The 21,747-nt window shown below is 43.7% G+C and overlaps 2 protein-coding genes across 2 annotated transcripts in view; both read left to right on the top strand.

Moving 5' to 3' along the window:
* The window catches only part of LOC121556711 (calponin homology domain-containing protein DDB_G0272472-like), a 376,372-nt gene that overhangs the window by 185,418 nt on the left and 169,207 nt on the right, over positions 1-21,747 (top strand). The gene's annotated exons all lie outside the window — the stretch shown is intronic.
* Positions 8,522-13,759, top strand: LOC123483187 (tripartite motif-containing protein 16-like). The gene is made up of 6 exons (XM_045212729.1): positions 8,522-9,118; positions 9,543-9,638; positions 12,294-12,527; positions 12,667-12,826; positions 12,952-13,011; positions 13,248-13,759. Exons 1-6 carry the CDS (start codon positions 8,522-8,524, stop codon positions 13,757-13,759), a joined length of 1,659 nt encoding a protein of 552 aa, XP_045068664.1.

The raw sequence follows: 21,747 nt of genomic DNA, 5'->3' as shown, positions 1-21,747 counted from the left end.
TCCTAATCTACTGAAACTTCTTCATGGCCAAGTTGTTTTATTGAATAATTTTGACCCACCCTTGGTTTTTGAATTTATTCAACTATGAATTTGGCTCTATACTCCAGCATTTTAGGTTTGATATTAAATGTTTTATATGAGGCGACAGTACAGAATGTCACCTTTTATTTGAGGGTATTTTCATTCATGTCTGTTTTACTGTTTAGAAATAAATATACTGTATTTATCTAGGCCCTCCATTTGTAGGTGTCATAAGTATTTGGACAAATTCACTAGTGTATTACACTTTGTCAAAAGTTTAGTATTTGGTCCCATATTCCTAGCAGGCTATGACTACATCAAGCTTGGGACTCTTGTTGGATGCATTTGCAGTGTGTTTCGGTTGTGTTTCAGATGATGTTTTGCCCAATAGAATTGAATGGTAAATAATGTATTGTGTCATTTTGGAGCCACTTAAACATATTATGTTCTTATTTACAATACAAGTGACTCCAAAATGATTCAATACGTAATTTACCATTAAATTCTATTGGGATATTGTTTATAGATGAGGTTATTGTTTTTATGCAGATTTTTGAATATTCGCATGAAAATCTGTTTCCATTTGACTGGCGTCAGATGTGAATATTGTAAAATCTTCATAAAAACATGTGCATTTTACCAGCAGAGATGTTTCCATCAAATTGACGTGTTGAAGATAAATGGCTGTGCGTGATAATATAATATAATATGCCATTTAGCAGACGCTTTTATCCAATTTTTATAAAAAAAAATTGTGTATGGGTGGTCCCGGGGATCGAACCCACTACCTTGCCGTTACAAGCGCCGTGCTCTACCAGCTGAGCTACAGAGGACCACGTGATGACGTAATGCACATACAAATATATATTTTAGAAAATACTAATATATTTTTGCAGTTAAATTCCCATGTACCGGTTAAAAACGTTCTGTTAAATGGGTTTCCATCACATTTTCAACTCTACCGATGGTTTTGTCAGATGTTTTGGGGGCATTATATAGTGAACGTGCCCACTCTGGACAGGCTACCTACATGATGACATTATTATGGACAAAAAGACCCTCAATATTTATTGGAAAGGAGCATCAAGCTCTTCACTGTGAACTTTCACCACCCTGTGAAGTTCAGCATAACTTATTTCATCTGTAGCTTAATAAACTGCATGGTTTCCCGAGTCGTAGTGGGAGGACCGGACCACACCACATATCATCGTGTGACTCCAAGTTTACTTCAATATGATGGTTATTATATCAATATTTGTGCATAAAGCCGTTTCCACCGCCATTTCTCGCTTAATTAATTCTACAGAGGTATTTGCACCCCACTGCATCCACATGTTTCTTTACAATATATGATCATTTTACATGACTGAAAATGAAAGAGAACTTTTGATTTGACATATTCATCATTCACCACTGTGGCTTCTGAATAGGTCACTGTACATTTATGGAACCTTTAAAACGTTGTAATGTTTTACCACAACCTTATATTTGGTTACACGTCACTATGGCTTCCATCCCTATATACCTCAGTGCATCCATCCAGGACTAACGTCTCCAAACAGATCTAAAAGGCCTCCTCCACCACTCAGACTTTCAAAGAAATTAAAGTTATCTCTGATACTCTGCTGTGCAGTTTGTTGTATGGACATTGCAGAGGCCCTTTTAAAATATCCACTCTGCTGTCTGGATCTACCAAAGGATCCAGTTACTATTCCCTGTGGACACAGCTGTATGCAACGTCATCTTCTTAGCTTGACTTCCATCCCCCAAAAACCTGTAGATACAGAGTACACAGTCAAGAGGAAGCCACTCCCTGTCCTCTGGTGTAGAGTTCCATGAAACAGAAAGTCATCTTTGACACCCTGTTGCTCAACCTTCAGGTGAAAGCACTAAAATGGCTGACAATCTAGAACTGTTCTGCTGCTCCATGTCTGGATCCACTGAAGGATCCGGTGACTACTGCCTGTGGACACAGCTACTGTATGGGCTGTATTAAAGAAAGCTGGGATCAGGATGATCTGAAAGGGGTCTACACCTGTCCCCACACTCTAAACAATACTGGGTTGTTTGGTTGACCCAAATGTTGGGTTGCAGGCGTTGGGTCACTTAGTTGGGTTGTTTTCTTTAAAAACTGCTGGGTTATGGATGCTGGGTGTTGGGTTATTGTTGCTTGGTTATTGAGATATGAACCAGCAGGTCAGATCAGAAGACTGTAGGCATAGTTTAGTAGGTGTGTGGCTTTCAGATAGTTATTTTTAGCCACCCATGAGAGTAAATATATTTCCTGTTCATCTGGTCTGTTGCGTAGTTAGCACATGTTAAGGTTGAACATTGACATTTTTGTAGCTTCAATTATGCTTATAGAGTTTCCTAAAAGTCCACGTATGTCTCATTGTTGGGCTATGATACAGTGGTATAACTTATTATAATATGTAATAAATACTCTACATATTATAGAATAATTTAATAAGGAAAAATTGAGTTTACAGTATGTAAACGCCTTAAAATAACCTACAGTAAGGATGATATTAAAACAGAACCAGTTGCTAGGGCAACCAAGCATGACATTAAAACAGACCCAGTTGCTAGGTCAACCAAGCATGACATTAAAACAGACCCAGTTGCTAGGTCAACCGAGCATGACATTAAAACAGACCCAGTTGCTAGGTCAACCAAGCATGACATTAAAACAGACCCAGTTGCTAGGTCAACCAAGCATGACATTAACACAGACCCAGTTGCTAGGTCAACCAAGCATGACATTAAAACAAACCCAGTTGCTAGGTCAACCAAGCATGACATTAAAACAGACCCAGTTGCTAGGTCAACCAAGCATGACATAAAAACAGACCCAGTTGCTAGGTCAACCAAGCATGACATTAAAACAGACCCAGTTGCTAGGTCAACCAAGCATGACATTAAAACAGACCCAGTTGCTAGGTCAACCAAGCATGACATTAAAACAGACCCAGTTGCTAGGTCAACCAAGTATGACATTAAAACAGACCCAGTTGCTAGGTCAACCAAGCATGACATTAAAACAGACCCAGTTGCTAGGTCAACCAAGCATGACATTAGAACAGACCCAGTTACTAGGTCAACCAAGCATGACATTAAAACAGACCCAGTTGCCAGGTCAACCAAGCATGACATTAAAACAGACCCAGTTACTAGGTCAACCAATCATGACATTAAAACAGACCCAGTTACTAGGTCAACCAAGCATGACATTAGAACAGATCCAGTTGCTAGGTCAACCGAGCATGACATTAAAACAGACCCAGTTGCTAGGTCAACCAAGCATGACATTAAAACAGACCCAGTTGCTAGGTCAACCAAGCATGACATTAAAACAGACCCAGTTGCTAGGTCAACCAAGCATGACATTAAAACAGACCCAGTTGCTAGGTCAACCAAGCATGACATTAAAACAGACCCAGTTGCTAGGTCAACCAAGCATGACATTAAAACAGACCCAGTTGCTAGGTCAACCAAGCATGACATTAAAACAGACCCAGTTGCTAGGTCAACCAAGCATGACATTAAAACAGACCCAGTTGCTAGGTCAACCAAGCATGAGAGTAAAAAATACCCAACTGATGGTTAAATTAACCTGTGTTCTGTTAATACTAACAACCCAACATATTGGGTTATTCACGCAACCAAACTGTCTGGGTCAAAATAACCCAACATGTTCTTTCCACTACTTAACCTGCGCTGGGGTACTAAATAAACCAGATTGAGTGCAGTGCAGACATACCTTCACCCCAAGGCCTATTCTGAACAGGAGTGCTGTGCTCGCCTAAGTGGTGGAGAAACTGAAGAAGACAGGACTCCAGGCTGCTCCTCCTGCTCACTGTCATGCTGGACCTTTAGATGTGGGGTGTGACATCATCAGTGCAGACAGACCTTCACTCCAAGGCCTAATCTGAGGAAAAATAACATGTTGGCTGAGATGGTGGAGAAACTGAAGAAGACAGGACTCCAGGCTGCTCCCCCTCCTGCTCTGTGCTATGCTGGACCTGGAGATGTGGCGTGTGATTTCTGCACTGGGACCAGAAAGCAGAAAGCCCTCATGTCCTGTGTGGCGTGTCTGGCCTCTTACTGTGAGACTCACCTCCAACCTCACTATGAATCTCCTGCTTTGAAGAAGCACCAGCTGGTCAAAGCCACCGTACAGCTATAGGATCAGCTTTAATACTGCAGATATATTGGGGCTTCTATCTGTGTAATTGTCTGCATCATTTCCAATCCCCCATATATATGTTTTGTAAATATTATTTTAAATATATTTTCCTTCTTTATTATTTTCCCCTAACTCTACCACCCCTCCTAAACTAATGGACAAACAATACTTAGGCTTCCACTTCCAGCTTATAAATGTACATACTACATACATTTCCCAGACACTACATTTTACATTAGTTATCTTTTGTTTGTTTTTAGTCCCCGCCTTCAGCTACCCGAAGCCCCTCCCATCTATCTCTGAAGACCATCCAGTTTTGATTTCTAGCTGCCATACAGTGCATTCGAAAAGTATTCAGACCCTTTAACTTTTTCAACATTTTATTACGTTACAGCCTTATTCTAAAATTGATTAAATAAAACATTTTCCTCATCACTCTACCCACAATACCACATAATGACAAAGCGAAAACAGGTTTTTATTTTTACACACTTATTGAAAATACAAGACAGAAATACCTTATTTACATAAGTATTCAGACCCTTTGCTATGAGACTCAAAATTGAGCTCAGGTGCATCCTGTTTCCATTGATCATCCTTGAGATGTTTCTACAACTTGATTGGAGTCCACCTGTGGTAAATTCAATTGATTGGACATGATGTGTAAAGGCACACAGCTGTCTATATAAGGTCCCACAGTTGACAGTGCATGTCAGAGCAAAAACCAAGCCATGAGGGTGAAGGAATTGTCCGTAGAGCCCTGAGACAGGATTGTGTTGAGGCACAGATCTGGGGAAGGGTCCCAAAACATTTCTGCAACATTGAAGGTCCCCAAGATCACAATGGCCTCCATCATTCTTAAATGGAAGAAGTTTGTAACCACCAAGACTCTTCCTAGAGCTGGCCGCCTGGCCAAACTGAGCATCGGGGGAGAAGGGCCTTGGTCAGGGAAGTGACAAGAACCCGATGGTAACTCTGACAGAGCTCCAGAGTTCCTCTGTGGAGATGGGAGAAACTTCCAGAAGGACAACCACCTCTGCAGCACTCCACCAATTAGGCCTTTATGGTAGAGTGGCCAGACGGAAGCCACTCCTCAGTAAAAGACACATGACAGCCCACTTGGAGTTTGCCAAAAGGATCCTAAAGTACTCTCAGACCATGAGAAAGAAGATTCTCTGGTCTGATGAAACCAAGATTGAACTCTTTGGCCTGAATGCCAAGCGTCACGTCTGTAGAAAACATGGCACCATCCCTATGGTGAAGCATGGTGGTGGCAGCATCAGGCTGTGGGGATGTTTTTCAGAGGCACGGACTGGATAGAATAGCCAGGATCGAGGGAAAAATGAACAGAGCAAAGTACAGAGAGATCCTTGATGAAAACCTGCTTCAGAGCGCTCAGGATCTCAGACTGGGGCGAAGGTTCAACTTCCAACAAGACAACAACCCTAAGCACACAGCCAAGACGCAGGAGTGGCTTCGGGACAAGTCTCTGAATGTCCTTGAGTGGTCCAGCCAGATCCTGGAGTTGAACCCGATCGACCATCTCTGGAGAGACCTGAAAATAGCTGTGCAGCACTGATAGCAACAACAACCACCGCAGAAAAGTTGGCTGTGTTTACAGACAGACAGACGTACAGACAGACAGACAGAGGTTGTTTACTATGACTGGATGAAGGGATACAGTGTTGAAGGCTTCCTTTAGGTCTCCTGGTCTCTTGGGATTTAAACAGTGAATACAGTGAGATAGTCCTAACCATTCAATCAATGTACAGAACAAACAGTCATCATTAACACTATACAGAGTGGAGCCTATGGATATAATATATTATCTTATAATAGAATAGAATAGAATTTTATGAATAGAAAATAATAAATGTTTTGACATGAAAGCACAGCCAGATAAAATCAAATCAAATCAAATCAAATTTTATTGGTCACATGCGCCGAATACAACAGGTGCAGACATTACAGTGAAATGCTTACTTACAGCCCTTAACCAACAGTGCATTTATTTTAAACAAAAAAAGTAAGAATAAAACAACAACAAAAAAAGTGTTGAGAAAAAAAGAGCAGAAGTCAAATAAAGTGACAGTAGGGAGGCTATATATACAGTAAAATAAAGTGACAGTAGGGAGGCTATATATACAGGGGGGTACCGTTGCAGAGTCAATGTGCGGGGGCACCGGCTAGTTGAGGTAGTTGAGGTAATATGTACATGTGGGTAGAGTTAAAGTGACTATGCATAAATACTTAACAGAGTAGCAGCAGCGTAAAAAGGATGGGGTGGGGGGCAGTGCAAATAGTCCGGGTAGCCATGATTAGCTGTTCAGGAGTCTTATGGCTTGGGGTAGAAGCTGTTGAGAAGTCTTTTGGACCTAGACTTGGCACTCCGGTACCGCTTGCCGTGCGGTAGCAGAGAGAACAGTCTATGACTAGGGTGGCTGGAGTCTTTGACAATTTTGAGGGCCTTCCTCTGACACCGCCTGGTATAGAGGTCCTGGATGGCAGGGAGCTTTGCCCCAGTGATGTACTGGGCCGTACGCACTACCCTCTGTAGTGCCTTGCGGTCAGAGGCCAAGCAGTTGCCATACCAGTCGGTGATGCAACCAGTCAGGATGCTCTCGATGGTGCAGCTGTATAATTTTTGAGGATCTGAGGACCCATGCCAAATCATTTTAGTCTCCTGAGGGGAATAGGCTTTGTCGTGCCCTCTTCACGACTGTCTTGGTGTGTTTGGACCATGATAGTTCGTTGGTGATGTGGACACCAAGGAACTTGAAGCTCTCAACCTGTTCCACTACAGCCCCGTCGATGAGAATGGGGGCGTGCTCAGTCCTCTTTTTTTCCTGTAGTCCACAATCATCTCCTTTGTCTTGGTCACGTTGAGGGAGAGGTTGTTGTCCTGGCACCACACGGCCAGATCTCTGACCTCCTCCCTATAGGCTGTCTCATCGTTGTCGGTGATCAGGCCTACCACTGTTGTGTCGTCGGCAAACTTAATGATGGTGTTGGAGTCGGTGCCTGGCCATGCAGTCATGGGTGAACAGAGAGTACAGGAGGGGACTGAGCACGCACCCCTGAGGGGCCCCCGTGTTGAGGATCAGTGTGGCAGATGTGTTGTTACCTACCCTTACCACCTGGGGGCGGCCCGTCAGGAAGTCCAGGATCCAGTTGCAGAGGGAGGTGTTTAGTCCCAGGATCCTTAGCTTAGTGATGAGCTTAGAGGGCACTATGGTGTTGAATGCTGAGCTGTAGTCAATGAATAGCATTCTCACGTAGGTGTTCCTCTTGTCCAGGTGGGAAAGGGCAGTGTGGAGTGCGATAGAGATTGCATCATCTGTGGATCTGTTGGGGCGGTATGCAAATTGGAGTGGGTCTAGGGTTTCTGGGATTATGCTGTTGATGTGAGCCATGACCAGTCTTTCAAAGCACTTCATGGCTACAGACGTCAGTGCTACGGGTCGGTAGTCATTTAGGCAGGTTATCTTAGAGTTCTTGGGCACGGGGACTATGGTGGTCTGCTTGAAACATGATTTGACTTGACAGTGTGTCTCTATACCTCAGTCTCTGAAGACACCCAGCAATGGTTAGGATTATTAGAGAAGCTTTTCCTGCTGAAAGGCAGTTTCATTTCATCTGGTTGCAGAAAACAATTCATTGGATATGTTCATAACCCCGTCCACCTATAAGATGTGGGGGGTTTCTGTCTGACTAAGAAGAGATACAAAGAACTCTGATTGTAAAACATCTTCTCTTTTTAGTCCTAGATATGGCTAGGGTTAGGGTTACTGCTGAATGTAGTAACTCTAACCCTGACCCTAGGCCTAACAGTAATAACCACACTGTAATGTAAAGCATTACCTCATTCTCAATGATCAGTCAATACATACAGTATTCATTTAAACTACAGTATATTGTATCAATATCAACCCCCCCATTACAACCACTTATGAATTATTATAGACACTTATAATCAGTGTTATAACACATAAGTGTATTATAAGGCATTATGAAGCTTATTAAAGTAATTATAATATGTACTTCATAGGAACTGTTACCCTTGATATATTCTAACAACTCATATTTGTTAGATTTATTCCAAATGAAGGGCCCTAACCTAGAAACTAAAATATTTGTCTCCCTCTCCATGTTGAACGCAGTTCTCTCTCTATCCCTCCCTCCCTCCCTCCCTCTAACCTCACCTATCTGGCAGAACCAGAAAGTCCCTCCCCTCCCAAAAACTCACTTCTGTGGAAACGAAACTGATCTGAGTCTCTGTGTCGTCTGTCTGTGTGAGAGTGAACAACCATCCAAATGGCTCAGCAGGGAGTTCTCCTCAACCAGGACCAGTTCTGTTGTTCTGTCTGTCTGCATCTACTGAAGGAGCCGGTCACTACTGCCTGTGGACACAGTTACTGTAGGAGCTGTATTGAGGACTGCTGGGATCAGGATGTTCTGAAAGGTGTCTATAGCTGTCCTCAGTGCAGAGAGACCTTCACTCCAAGGCCTAATCTGAGGAAAAATAACATGTTGGCTGAAGTGGTGGAGAAACTGAAGAAGACAGGACTCCAGGCTGCTCCCCCTCCTGCTCTGTGCTATGCTGGACCTGGAGATGTGGAGTGTGATTTCTGCACTCGGACCAGAAAGCAGAAAGCCCTAATGTCCTGTCTGGTGTGTCTGGCCTCTTACTGTGAGACTCACCTCCAACCTCACTATGAATCTCCTGCTTTCAAGAAGCACAAGCTGGTCAAAGCCACCGCACAACTACAGGAGAAGATCTGCTCTGATCATGACAAACTGCTGGAGGTTTACTGTCGTACCGATCAGCAGTGTATCTGTATGCTGTGTACAATGGATGAACATAAAGGCCATGATACAGTGCAGGCTGCACCAGAGAGGACTGAGAAACAGGTAAGACCAGAACTACTTGTTGGTGACTGTCTGATAAACAAATAATTAAAGATACAGTAGGAACTAAGTCTGTTTGAATATGAGATCATACAAATGAAATCAATCCACGGCAGAACAAATATGAACACAAACCTTGAGTATATTGGGTTTGCTCCCAATGTATCACCATTTTCTGAAGTCAAACCCTATTATCATTCCGAAGGCCCTTTTAGGAGTTCAAAGTTCAGCCTTAACCCCTTGATACATGTACACCTACCATAAAAACTATAATCATTAACATAGCAACATAGAAAATGTAATATGGTAAAGGGACTTCCTCAAGATTTTAGACCTTCCTCTCTATGGGCCCTATGTCACATTACTATACTATTGATCTACTGGACAAATAAAGCTTGATAGCTCATTGAAGAGTGATTCTCCACAGAGGCAGCTGGGGATGAGTCAGCAGAAGGTCCAGCAGAGATCCCAGGAGAGAGAGAAGGAGCTGAAGGAGCTCCAACAGGCTGTGAAGTATCTCAAGGTGAGTATTGCTGACCAGAGGAGACACATTATTTCACTTCTCACCTCCAGTCAGAGAGAGGGAGAGAGGTAGAGGGGCCCCTATCCAATCCCACTGACCCCACTATTGGGAACAAGCTGTCTGGACCCCTTTCAGAGTATAGACTGCTTAATGTAACCGGCGAGGTGGAGACAGCTGAAGGGGGAGTTTGAGTCTCTCTGTCAGTGATGGGATGTAGGGAAAGCCCAGAGCTAGATTTCCGTGTTGAGAGAGATGGATGCTCCCAGCTCTTTCTTTTTGGGGTTGGAAAAACAGAGTGGGGAAACCAAGAAGATCCCTTGTTTTATGTTTGTCTGATGGGCGGGTAACTTCTGTTGTGGGGAGATGAGGGAGCCTGATGGGTGGGTAACTTCTGTTGTGGGGAGATGAGGGAGCCTGATGGGTGGGTAACTTCTGTTGTGGGGGAGATGAGGGAGCCTGATGGGTGGGTAACTTCTGTTGTGGGGAGATGAGGGAGCCTGATGGGTGGGTAACTTCTGTTGTGGGGAGATGAGGGAGCCTGATGGGTGGGTAACTTCTGTTGTGGGGGAGATGAGGGAGCCTGATGGGTGGGTAACTTCTGTTGTGGGGAGATGAGGGAGCCTGATGGGTGGGTAACTTCTGTTGTGGGGGAGATGAGGGAGCCTGATGGGTGGGTAACTTCTGTTGTGGGGGAGATGAGGGAGCCTGATGGGCGGGTAACTTCTGTTGTGGGGAGATGAGGGAGCCTGATGGGTGGGTAACTTCTGTTGTGGGGGAGATGAGGGAGCCTGATGGGTGGGTAACTTCTGTTGTGGGGAGATGAGGGAGCCTGATGGGTGGGTAACTTCTGTTGTGGGGGGAGATGAGGGAGCCTGATGGGCGGGTAACTTCTGTTGTGGGGAGATGAGGGAGCCTGATGGGTGGGTAACTTCTGTTGTGGGGGAGATGAGGGAGCCTGATGGGTGGGTAACTTCTGTTGTGGGGAGATGAGGGAGCCTGATGGGTGGGTAACTTCTGTTGTGAGGAGATGAGGCTGCGGCTGTGGAGTTGTACTCTGATTTATAGAGGGCAGAACTCTGTGGTCCTCTGTAGAGCATGGCCCTTGTAATGCCAGGGTAGTGGGTTCGATCCCCGGGACCACCCATATGTAAAAATGTATGCACATGACTGTAAGTCGCTTTGGATAAAAGCGTCTGCTAAATGGCATATTTCTTATTATTATTATTATTATCCTGGGTGTTCTCAGGTTCTGCGTACAGACCTTTCCAAACTCTCTCTGTCACAGAGAAATCAAATTGACATTTCCCTGGCCTTTCACAAACTCTCAGCTGCTGTCTCTCAGACGGTCTGCCTTTGGATTTTTATAAAAAGTTCTGGGGAATTATTGGACAGAACGTGTGTTGCGTGAGTGCGTCGGGGTGGGGGGAGCTGCTGCTAAGCTGTAGACGGGAGGCTTTGACTCTCCTGCCCAAAATAGGGATTTGAGCGACATAAAGAACTGGAGGCCTGTGGCATTGCTCTGTGTGGAATATAAGGTCTTTACCAAGGTCCTCGTTAACAGACTCAAGTCCCACCTGGACTCTATTGTACAGAAGGACCAAACGTACTGTGTACCAGGACGTTTGGTGGCTCCTCTCCCAAGTGTCATACAGAGGGAGGGTTCTGATCATCAACAACTTGGCGGCATCCTCCCTATGGCATAAATTGGCCAGTGATTTCTTTCCGGTCTGGGCATCACTGGCTGAGGGCGGCAGTGCTGTACCTGCCTGTCCAGGAGGGGGGACAAGGCCTGGTGAACCTGGAGAGCAGGGTGGCAGCGTTCTGACTCAAAGCAGCGCAGAGGATTCTGTACCGTACGGAGGTGGGCTGGAGGGAACCAGCATGTGCTCTGTTGAGGAGGGCTGGTGGTTTGGGGCTGGATCAGCAGCTCTTCATCATGCGGCAGGAGAGACTCAATACAGCAGGGGTCTCTGATTTCTATACTGCAGTACTGAGGGCTGGAGCAGCCTGAGGAGGGGCCACCACCGTTTCCACCACTGCAAGGGACAGCAGAGACTTGGGACTGGCAGGATAGTCTGGAGGACTTACTGACTTTTAACACTCTGAGCTTAGTGGGAGTGAAGGGGCATCAGTGGCAGGGGGTTGTGGGGGCTGAGAGCATGGCAGGGTATAGGTGGAGGGGCTCTATAAGCTCCCAGTGCTGGAAAGGTCAGGGGTCATCCAGTGGAAGGTATTACATGGAGCCCTGGACACCAATAGCTGGTTGGCTCGGGTTGACCTGGGAGTTGGGGAGGGGTGTCCGTTTTCTGCAATGACAGACTGTTCATCATATTTTTTCTGTGTTGCCAGGGTAATGCCATTACTGTTGACGCCTTAGGGTTGAGTTTGAGTTGTACAAAATGATCAACAGTGTGGAGACGTTTCAGGAGGTATGGGGGCTCAGGGGGGCTGTCTGTACGGCTGGAGAGGAGGGGTTGGATGGACGGTTGGAATGTGGTGCTGGTTGGTGTATTGTATTGTGGTGTTGGGTACTGGATAATGTGATTGTGTAGAGGTTGTGGTGTCACACAATGTGCTTTTAGGGGTGGGGGTGTTAGTGTAATGAGGATGGCTCATTAAAGTAAGACAAGTCAGTCTCTCTCTCTCTCTTAACAGCGCTCTGCACAGGCAGCAGTGGTGGACAGTGATAAGATCTTTACCGAGCTGATCCGCTCCATTGAGAAAAGGCGCTCTGAGGTGAAGGAGCTGATCAGAGCCCAAGAGAAGGCTCAAGTGAGTCAAGCTGAAGGACTCCTGGAGCAACTGGAGCAGGAGATAGCTGAGCTGAGGAAGAGAAGCACTGAGCTGGAGCAGCTCTCACACACAGAGGATCACATCCATTTCCTCCAGGTAACTCAACTGCCTTGATACATGTGATATGAAATTAAAACTCTCAATCATTTGGTTCTGCTCCCTCTCCTCTCTCTCTCTCTCTCTCTCTCTCTCTCTCTCTCTCTCTCTCTCTCTCTCTCTCTCTCTCTCTCTCCAGAGTTATCAGTCTCTCTCCGGTACCAGTGTATCTTCAGACTTACCCAGCATCGTTGTCCGTCCTCTTCAGTACTTTGGAGATGTGAGTAAGACTGTGTCTGAACTGAGAGAGAAACTAGAAGACGTCCTTAAAGGAGAATGGACCAAGATCTCCACTACAGGTGTGTTGAAAATAATAAGATCATCAACTTTAGACCATTGAAAGTTCCCTACTAGTCATATACATGTGGAATATGGTATGATGATAACATTCCCTCTCTCTGTGAATGTGTTTGTGTGTCTGTAGTGAATATAGTGGATGTTGTACTGCCTCCAGAGCCCAAGACCAGAGAACAGTTCTTACAATGTGAGTCTCTTTATTCTGAAGTAACTAACAGTCTCTTTTTACGGACACTCCTAACAATCCCTCTAGAAATATATAGCAATAGTAGATCTAATCAAAGACTGGGTATCTATCTGACACCTCATATTTCTCTGATTTGATCTCTGCTGTGCTCTAATCAAAGACAGGGTAGATACAGTATCTGACTTCACTTATTGTTCTAACTCCCCTCATTGGTCTCTGCTCTGCTCTTCTCCCAGTTTCCTGTCAGCTCACACTGGACCCAAACACAGCACACACACACCTCTCTCTGTCTAAAGGGAACAGAAAGGTGACCTTTACAGACCAAGAACAACCATATCCTGTTCATCCAGACAGATTCACCAACTGGTGCCAGGTTCTGTGTAGAGAGGGTCTGTCTGGACGCTGTTACTGGGAGGTGGAGAGGAGTGCGTTGTTTGTTGTTACAGCAGTCTCATATAAAGACATCAGCAGAACAGGGAAAGATGGTGCATTTGGACACAATAACAAGTCCTGGAGTTTAGTGTGCTCTAGTGGTGATTATTGGTTCAGACACAATAATGTTGAGACTAAAGTATCAGGCCCTCGGTCCTCCAGAGTAGGAGTGGACCTGGATCACAAGGCAGGTACTCTGTCCTTCTACAGTGTCTCTGACACAATGACCCTCCTCCACAGAGTCCAGACCACATTCACTCAGCCCCTCTATCCTGGGTTTTGGCTCTCTGGTGCTGCTGAGCTGGTTAAACTGTAGTAGGGTCCACAAAGATACTAGTCATGCTGGTGTAGTCTATAGCTGAGCTGGTTAAACTGTGGAAGGGTCCACATAGATACTAGTCATGCTGGTGTAGTCTATAGCTGAGCTGGTTAAACTGTAGTAGGGTCCACATAGATACTAGTCATGCTGATGTAGTCTATAGCTGAGCTTGTTAAACTGTAGTAGGGTCCACATAGATACTAGTCATGCTGGTGTAGTCTATAGCTGAGCTGGTTAAACTGTAGTAGGGTCCACATAGATACTAGTCATGCTGGTGTAGTCTATAGCTGAGCTGGTTAAACTGTAGTAGGGTCCACATAGATACTAGTCATGCTGGTGTAGTCTATAGCTGAGCTGGTTAAACTGTAGTAGGGTCCACATAGATACTAATGCTGGTGTAGTCTATAGCTGAGCTGGTTAAACTGTAGTAGGGTCCACATAGATACTAGTCATGCTGGTGTAGTCTATAGCTGAGCTGGTTAAACTGTAGTAGGGTCCACATAGATACTAGTCATGCTGGTGTAGTCTATAGCTGAGCTGGTTAAACTGTAGTAGGGTCCACATAGATACTAGTCATGCTGGTGTAGTCTATAGCTGAGCTGGTTAAACTGTAGTAGGGTCCACATAGATACTAGTCATGCTGGTGTAGTCTATAGCTGAGCTGGTTAAACTGTAGTAGGGTCCACATAGATACTAGTCATGCTGGTGTAGTCTATAGCTGAGCTGGTTAAACTGTAGTAGGGTCCACATAGATACTAGTCATGCTGATGGTGATGGTCCCCAGATGTGATGATTCATTCTGCTCTGTTTTTATGTACAATGATTTGATTGATTTGATCTTCAGAAGATGTTATGAATTACAATTCAATGCATTCATATTTTTTTAAGTGCAATGTTTTAATCTTATATATTCACATTAATCATGATGTATGCTGTTAATGTATGTTGGTTGTCATTCAGAACCATTTAAATGTTTTCTCAATTGGTTCTCTGTCTCAATGTCATTTTCCTCAGTATCATGGAACAGGTAGTGTTACTTACTTGCTAATTGAACTATATGGGCCAGTTTCCCGGACACAGATGAAGCCTAGTCCTAGACTAAAAAGCATGTTCAATGGAGATGTCCGGGAAACCGACCCTAAGTTTGGCATCTTTTATTCTCCCATCCTGCTCAGTCAAGCAACATTAAACCTGTCCGGCAGGTGGTGTTATTAACCAAACAATAAAAACCCAGCACATATCTTGACTTGTCACTCAGTATATCAGTAATGTTCAGAATTGTACTTTAATATCATTGGAGGTTGATGGTCTTTTTAATCCACTACCCAGAGTCAGGAACAGATGAAGTTAGGCCTGCTACTGTTCAGTTATTAAATATGATTCATGGTGATGGGAAATAAAAAATCCATCTAGTAGTAGTTTTCCTTTGCTATTTATTCCAAAGTGTGTCTTTAACTTGTAAATGGATTGTGTTGAAGCTGGCATGTGGTGTGGATGATAGAATAGAGTGAATAGAGGAGAGAAGAGAGGAGGAGAGGAGAACATCATATAGAAGACAGATAAGATAGAGAGACAATTCATACCCAGGGGAGTTACTGACTCTGGCCCAAATGACACCCTGTTCCCTACGTAGTGCACTAGGCTACTTCTGACCAGATCTAAAGTAGTGCACTACATAGGGAATAGGGTGGAGATTTGCTCACTGTCATTAGAATGAAGATTTCCATACAGGAGTTACTGTCTCTGTCCCAAATCTCTCCCTGTTCCCTACGTAGTGCACTAGGCTTCTTCTGGCCAGATCTAAAGTAGTCTTCTAGATTTTACATGTTTTCTCCCTGTCGTTAGAAAAGACAATATGGTAATGACTTTAGTGGTTTCCTCCCCCTTTGTGTTTTTATTGGTTGTGTGTTTTGTGTGTTGTTGTGTTAGGTTTTCCCCCTGTGTTCCTAATGGAAAATCCATTAACAATGAATCACAAACAAATTATATTCCAGTTGTGTTTAGACAACTTCATGGCTGACATCCCCCAGTTCTGTTAAGACCCATTGAACTGGGTCACATTCTAAATGGTCACTTGTATTGATAGTCCATACTGGGCCTAACTGTGGTTAACCATACTGGAGGGTTTCTTTCTGCACACATATTCCCTCATCTCCAGAACTTTACCTGATGTCCTCTCTCTCTCTCTCTCTCTCTCTCTCTCTCTCTCTCTCTCTCTCTCTCTCTCTCTCTCTCTCTCTCTCTCTCTCTCTCTCTCTCTCTCTCTCTCTCTCTCTCTCTCTCTCTCTCTCTCTCTCTCTCTCTCTCTCTCTCTCTCCCTCCCTCCCTCCTCAAACCGTATAGAAAGCAGACAACCTCAATATGGTTCCATTCCCGTAGTTATCAGGACACATGGGGTGTGGAACTATTGTCTCCTTTCTAAGTTTGAACTTGTCCACTTCCCTTCATGGATTTAAAAGGAAATGACTGGTATATGTAAACTCCCTCTACCCCATGCCAACACCAATCCAATGCTTTTACATTTGAGAGGAGTAGTGAAGGAATGATACACTTCAGGAGGAAGGAGAGATTATTGGGACACACCCATGGAGTGATGATAGAGGGATGTGAAAGAGGAGAGAGGTAATGGTTGTACTTGACTTATTTATTCTCTCATTAGACTTATTCTGTTTCAATAACATAACTGCATAACACAAAATAAGTACATTTAAGGAAGTGTCCATGTATTATAGATTTTATAATCACTTTTGTACTATTTTCACAAGTATGTGGTAGAATTTCACAACTCTTAATACAAAACTCAAAACAGATCATCAAAAAGGCTGTTTTTTCAAAACTTTAAGCACATTTTCAATTGACTAAGTACAACACACAAAGGAAGTATCCTTGTATTATATCTTAATATGTGAAATGCACACTTCCTCCCATAAGTCATTAGTAGTTGATGTAGGGTTTCATCTGTCAAAAGGTAAATCACACCTGGTGACTTATGAGTTATAAATGTTATTACTGTGGAGTCACCATGATCTGATTACTGTGGTGTGTGTGTGTGTGTGTGTGTGTGTTAGTCTTTGATTAGTTTAGTCATCAAGGCTGAGAGGATGTATCTATTTGAAAGGGTGTCCTGCTCTTTGATCAGACCAAATGGTTGTAAAGTCCTCAAGACAATAGAATGGTTGTCAGGCAGTGGAGTCTGGTGGGAGGAGCTATAGCAGGACAGGCTCATTGTGATGTCTGGAATGGAATAAATGGAACTCAGTCAAACATGTGGTTTCAAATGAATATTCGCATGAAAATCTGTTTCCATTCGACTGGCGACAGATTTTCATGTGAACATTGTAAAATCTTCATAAAAACATGGTCATTTTACCAGCAGAGATGTTTCCATCAAATTGACGTGTTGAAGATAAATGGCTGTGCGTGATGACGTAATGCACATACAAATATATATTTTAGAAAATACTAATATATTTTTGCAGTTAAATTCCCATGTACCGGTTAAAAACGTTCTGTTAAATGGGTTTCCATCACATTTTCAACTCTACTGATGGTTTTGTCAGATTTGGTTGTGCATTATATAGCGAACTTGCCCACTCTGGACAGGCTATCTACATGATGACATTATTATGGACAAAAAGACCCTCGATATTTATTGGAAAGGAGCATCAAGCTCATCACCGTGCACTTTCACCACCCTGTGAAGTTCAGCATAACATATTTCATCTGTAGCTTAATAAACTGCATGGTTTCCTGAGTCGTAGTGGGAGGACCACACCACATATCATCGTGTGACTCCAAGTTTACTTTAATATGATGGTTATTATATCAATATTTGTGCATAAAGCCGTTTCCACCGCCATTTCTCGCTTAATTAATTCTACAGAGGTATTTGCACCCCACTGCATCCACATGTTTCTTTACAATTTATGATCATTTTACATGACTGAAAATGAAAGATAACTTTTGATTTGACATATTCATCATTCACCACTGTGGCTTCTGAATAGGTCACTGTACATTTATGGAACCTTTAAAACGTTGTAATGTTTTACCACAACCTTATATTTGGTTACACGTCACTATGGCTTCCATCCCTATATACCTCAGTGCATCCATCCAGGACTAACGTCTCCAAACAGATCTAAAAGGCCTCCCCCACCACTCAGACTTTCAAAGAAATTAAAGTTATCTCTGATACTCTGCTGTGCAGTTTGTTGTATGGACATTGCAGAGGCCCTTTTAAAATATGCACTCTGCTGTCTGGATCTACCAAAGGATCCAGTTACTATTCCCTGTGGACACAGCTGTATGCAAAGTCGTCATCTTAGCTTGACTTCCATCCCCCAAAAACCTGTAGATACAGAGTACACAGTCAAGAGGAAGCCACTCCCTGTCCTCTGGTGTAGAGTTCCATGAAACAGAAAGTCATTTTTGACACCCTGTTGCTCAACCTTCAGGTGAAAGCACTAAAATGGCTGACAATCTAGAACTGTTCTGTTGCTCCGTCTGTCTGGATCCACTGAAGGATCCGGTGACTACTGCCTGTGGACACAGCTACTGTATGGGCTGTATTAAAGAAAGCTGGGATCAGGATGATCTGAAAGGTGTCTACACCTGTCCCCACACTCTAAACAATACTGGGTTGTTTGGTTGACCCAAATGTTGGGTTGCAGGCGTTGGGTCACTTAGTTGGGTTGTTTTCTTTAAAAACTGCTGGGTTATGGATGCTGGGTGTTGGGTTATTGTTGCTTGGTTATTGAGATATGACCCAGCAGGTCAGATCAGAAGACTGTAGGCATAGTTTAGTAGGGGTGTGGCTTTCAGATAGTTATTTTTAGCCACCCATGAGAGTAAATATAATTCCTGTTCATCTGGTCTGTTGCGTAGTTAGCACATGTTAAGGTTGAACATTGACATTTTTGTAGCTTCAATTATGCTTATAGAGTTTCCTAAAAGTCCACGTATGTCTCATTGTTGGGCTATGATACAGTGGTATACCTTATTATAATATGTAATAAATACTCTACATATTATAGAAGAATTTAATAAGGAAAAATTTAGTTTACAGTATGTAAACGCCTTAAAATAACCTACAGTAAGGATGACATTAAAACAGACCCAGTTGCTAGGTCAACCAAGCATGACATTAAAACAGACCCAGTTGCTAGGTCAACCAAGCATGACATTAAAACAGACCCAGTTGCTAGGTCAACCGAGCATGACATTAAAACAGACCCAGTTGCTAGGTCAACCAAGCATGACATTAAAACAGACCCAGTTGCTAGGTCAACCAAGCATGACATTAAAACAGACCCAGTTGCTAGGTCAACCAAGCATGACATTAAAACAGACCCAGTTGCTAGGTCAACCAAGCATGACATTAAAACAGACCCAGTTGCTAGGTCAACCAAGCATGAGAGTAAAAATACCCAACTGATGGTTAAATTAACCCGTGTTCTGTTAATACTAACAACCCAACATATTGGGTTATTCACGCAACCAAACTGTCTGGGTCAAAATAACCCAACATGTTCTTTCCACTACTTAACCTGCGCTGGGGTACTAAATAAACCAGATTGAGTGCAGTGCAGACATACCTTCACCCCAAGACCTATTCTGAACAGGAGTGCTGTGCTCGCCTAAGTGGTGGAGAAACTGAAGAAGACAGGACTCCAAGCTGCTTCTCCTGCTCACTGTCATGCTGGACCTTTAGATGTGGGGTGTGACATCCTCAGTGCAGACATACCTTCACTCCAATACCTACTCTGAGGATAAATAACATGTTGGCTGAGTTGGTGGGGAAACTGAAGAAGACAGGACTCCAGGCTGCTCCCCCTCCTGCTCTGTGCTATGCTGGACCTGGAGATGTGGCGTGTGATGTCTGCACTGGGACCAGAAAGAAGAAAGCCCTCATGTCCTGTCTGGTGTGTCTGGCCTCTTACTGTGAGACTCACCTCCAACCTCACTATGAATCTCCTGCTTTGAAGAAGCACAAGCTGGTCAAAGCCACCGTACAGCTATAGGATCAGCTTTAACATTGCAGATATATTGGGGCTTCTATCTGTGTAATTGTCTGCATCATTTCCAATCCCCCATATATATGTTTTGTAAATATTATTTTAAATATATTTTCCTTCTTTATTATTTTCCCCTAACCCTACCACCCCTCCTAAACTCATGGACAAACAATACTTAGGCTTCCACTTCCAGCTTATAAATGTACATACTACATACATTTCACAGACACTACATTTTACATTAGTTATCTTTTGTTTGTTTTTAGTCCCCGCCTTCAGCTACCCTCAGCCCCTCCCAGGGTAGGGGAGGGAATGGCCGGCAGGGATGTAGCTCAGTTGATAGAGCATGGCGTTTGTAACGCCAGGATGTGGGTTAGATTCCCACGGGGGGCCAGTATAAAAATAAAATAAAAATAAATTGTATTCACTAACTGTAAGTCGCTCTGGATAAGAGCGTCTGCTAAATGACGTAAATGTAAATGTAAATGTATCTCTGAAGACCATCCAGTTTTGATTTCTAGCTGCCATACAGTGCATTCGGAAAGTATTCAGACCCTTTGACTTTTTCAACATTTTATTACGTTACAGCCTTATTCTAAAATCGATTAAATAAAACATTTTCCTCATCACTCTACCCACAATACCACATAATGACAAAGCGAAAACAGGTTTTTATTTGTACACACTTATTGAAAATACAAGACAGAAATACCTTATTTACATAATTATCCAGACCCTTTGCTATGAGACTCAAAATTGAGCTCAGGTGCATCCTGTTTCCATTGATCATCCTTGAGATATTTCTACAACTTGATTGGAGTCCACCTGTGGTAAATTCAATTGATTGGACATGATTTTTAAAGGCACACAGCTGTCTATATAAGGTCCCACAGTTGACAGTGCATGTCAGAGCAAAAACCAAGCCATGAGGGTGAAGGAATTGTCCGTAGAGCTCTGAGACAGGATTGTGTTGAGGCACAGATCTGGGGAAGGGTCCCAAAACATTTCTGCAACATTGAAGGTCCCCAAGATCACAATGGCCTCCATCATTCTTAAATGGAAGAAGTTTGTAACCACCAAGACTCTTCCTAGAGCTGGCCGCCTGGCCAAACTGAGCATCGGGGGAGAAGGGCCTTGGTCAGGGAAGTGACCAAGAACCCGATGGTAACTCTGACAGAGCTCCAGAGTTCCTCTGTGGAGATGGGAGAAACTTCCAGAAGGACAACCACATCTGCAGCACTCCACCAATTAGGCCTTTATGGTAGAGTGGCCAGACGGAAGCCACTCCTCAGTAAAAGACACATGACAGCCCGCTTGGAGTTTGCCAAAAGGATCCTAAAGTACTCTCAGACCATGAGAAAGAAGATTCTCTGGTCTGATGAAACCAAGATTGAACTCTTTGGCCTGAATGCCAAGCGTCACGTATGTAGAAAACATGGCACCATCCCTATGGTGAAGCATGGGGGTGGCAGCATCAGGCTGTGGGGATGTTTTTCAGAGGCACGGACTGGATAGAATAGCCAGGATCGAGGGAAAAATGAACAGAGCAAAGTACAGAGAGATCCTTGATGAAAACCTGCTTCAGAGCGCTCAGGATCTCAGACTGGGGCGAAGGTTCAACTTCCAACAAGACAACAACCCTAAGCACACAGCCAAGACGCAGGAGTGGCTTCGGGACAAGTCTCTGAATGTCCTTGAGTGGTCCAGCCAGATCCTGGAGTTGAACCCGATCGACCATCTCTGGAGAGACCTGAAAATAGCTGTGCAGCACTGATAGCAACAACAACCACCGCAGAAAAATTGGCTGTGTTTACAGACAGACAGACGTACAGACAGACAGACAGAGGTTGTTTACTATGACTGGATGAAGGGATACAGTGTTGAAGGCTTCCTTTAGGTCTCCTGGTCTCTTGGGATTTAAACAGTGAATACAGTGAGATAGTCCTAACCATTCAATCAATGTACAGA

Source organism: Coregonus clupeaformis, unplaced genomic scaffold, assembly GCF_020615455.1.
Source record: "Coregonus clupeaformis isolate EN_2021a unplaced genomic scaffold, ASM2061545v1 scaf0046, whole genome shotgun sequence".
In the NCBI taxonomy this organism is placed as follows: domain Eukaryota; kingdom Metazoa; phylum Chordata; class Actinopteri; order Salmoniformes; family Salmonidae; genus Coregonus; species Coregonus clupeaformis.
Note: the sequence above shows the minus strand (reverse complement) of the source record. Positions and strands in the feature narration are given on the sequence as shown.

Excerpts from the sequence above, each read along its gene's own strand:
- LOC123483187 (XM_045212729.1), top strand. The coding sequence starts at position 8,522 with ATGGCTCAGCAGGGAGTTCTCCTCAACCAGGACCAGTTCTGTTGTTCT. Across the intron at positions 9,639-12,293 it reads AGGCTGTGAAGTATCTCAAG|CGCTCTGCACAGGCAGCAGT; the intron begins GTGAGTATTGCT and ends CTCTCTTAACAG. Across the intron at positions 12,827-12,951 it reads GACCAAGATCTCCACTACAG|TGAATATAGTGGATGTTGTA; the intron begins GTGTGTTGAAAA and ends GTGTGTCTGTAG.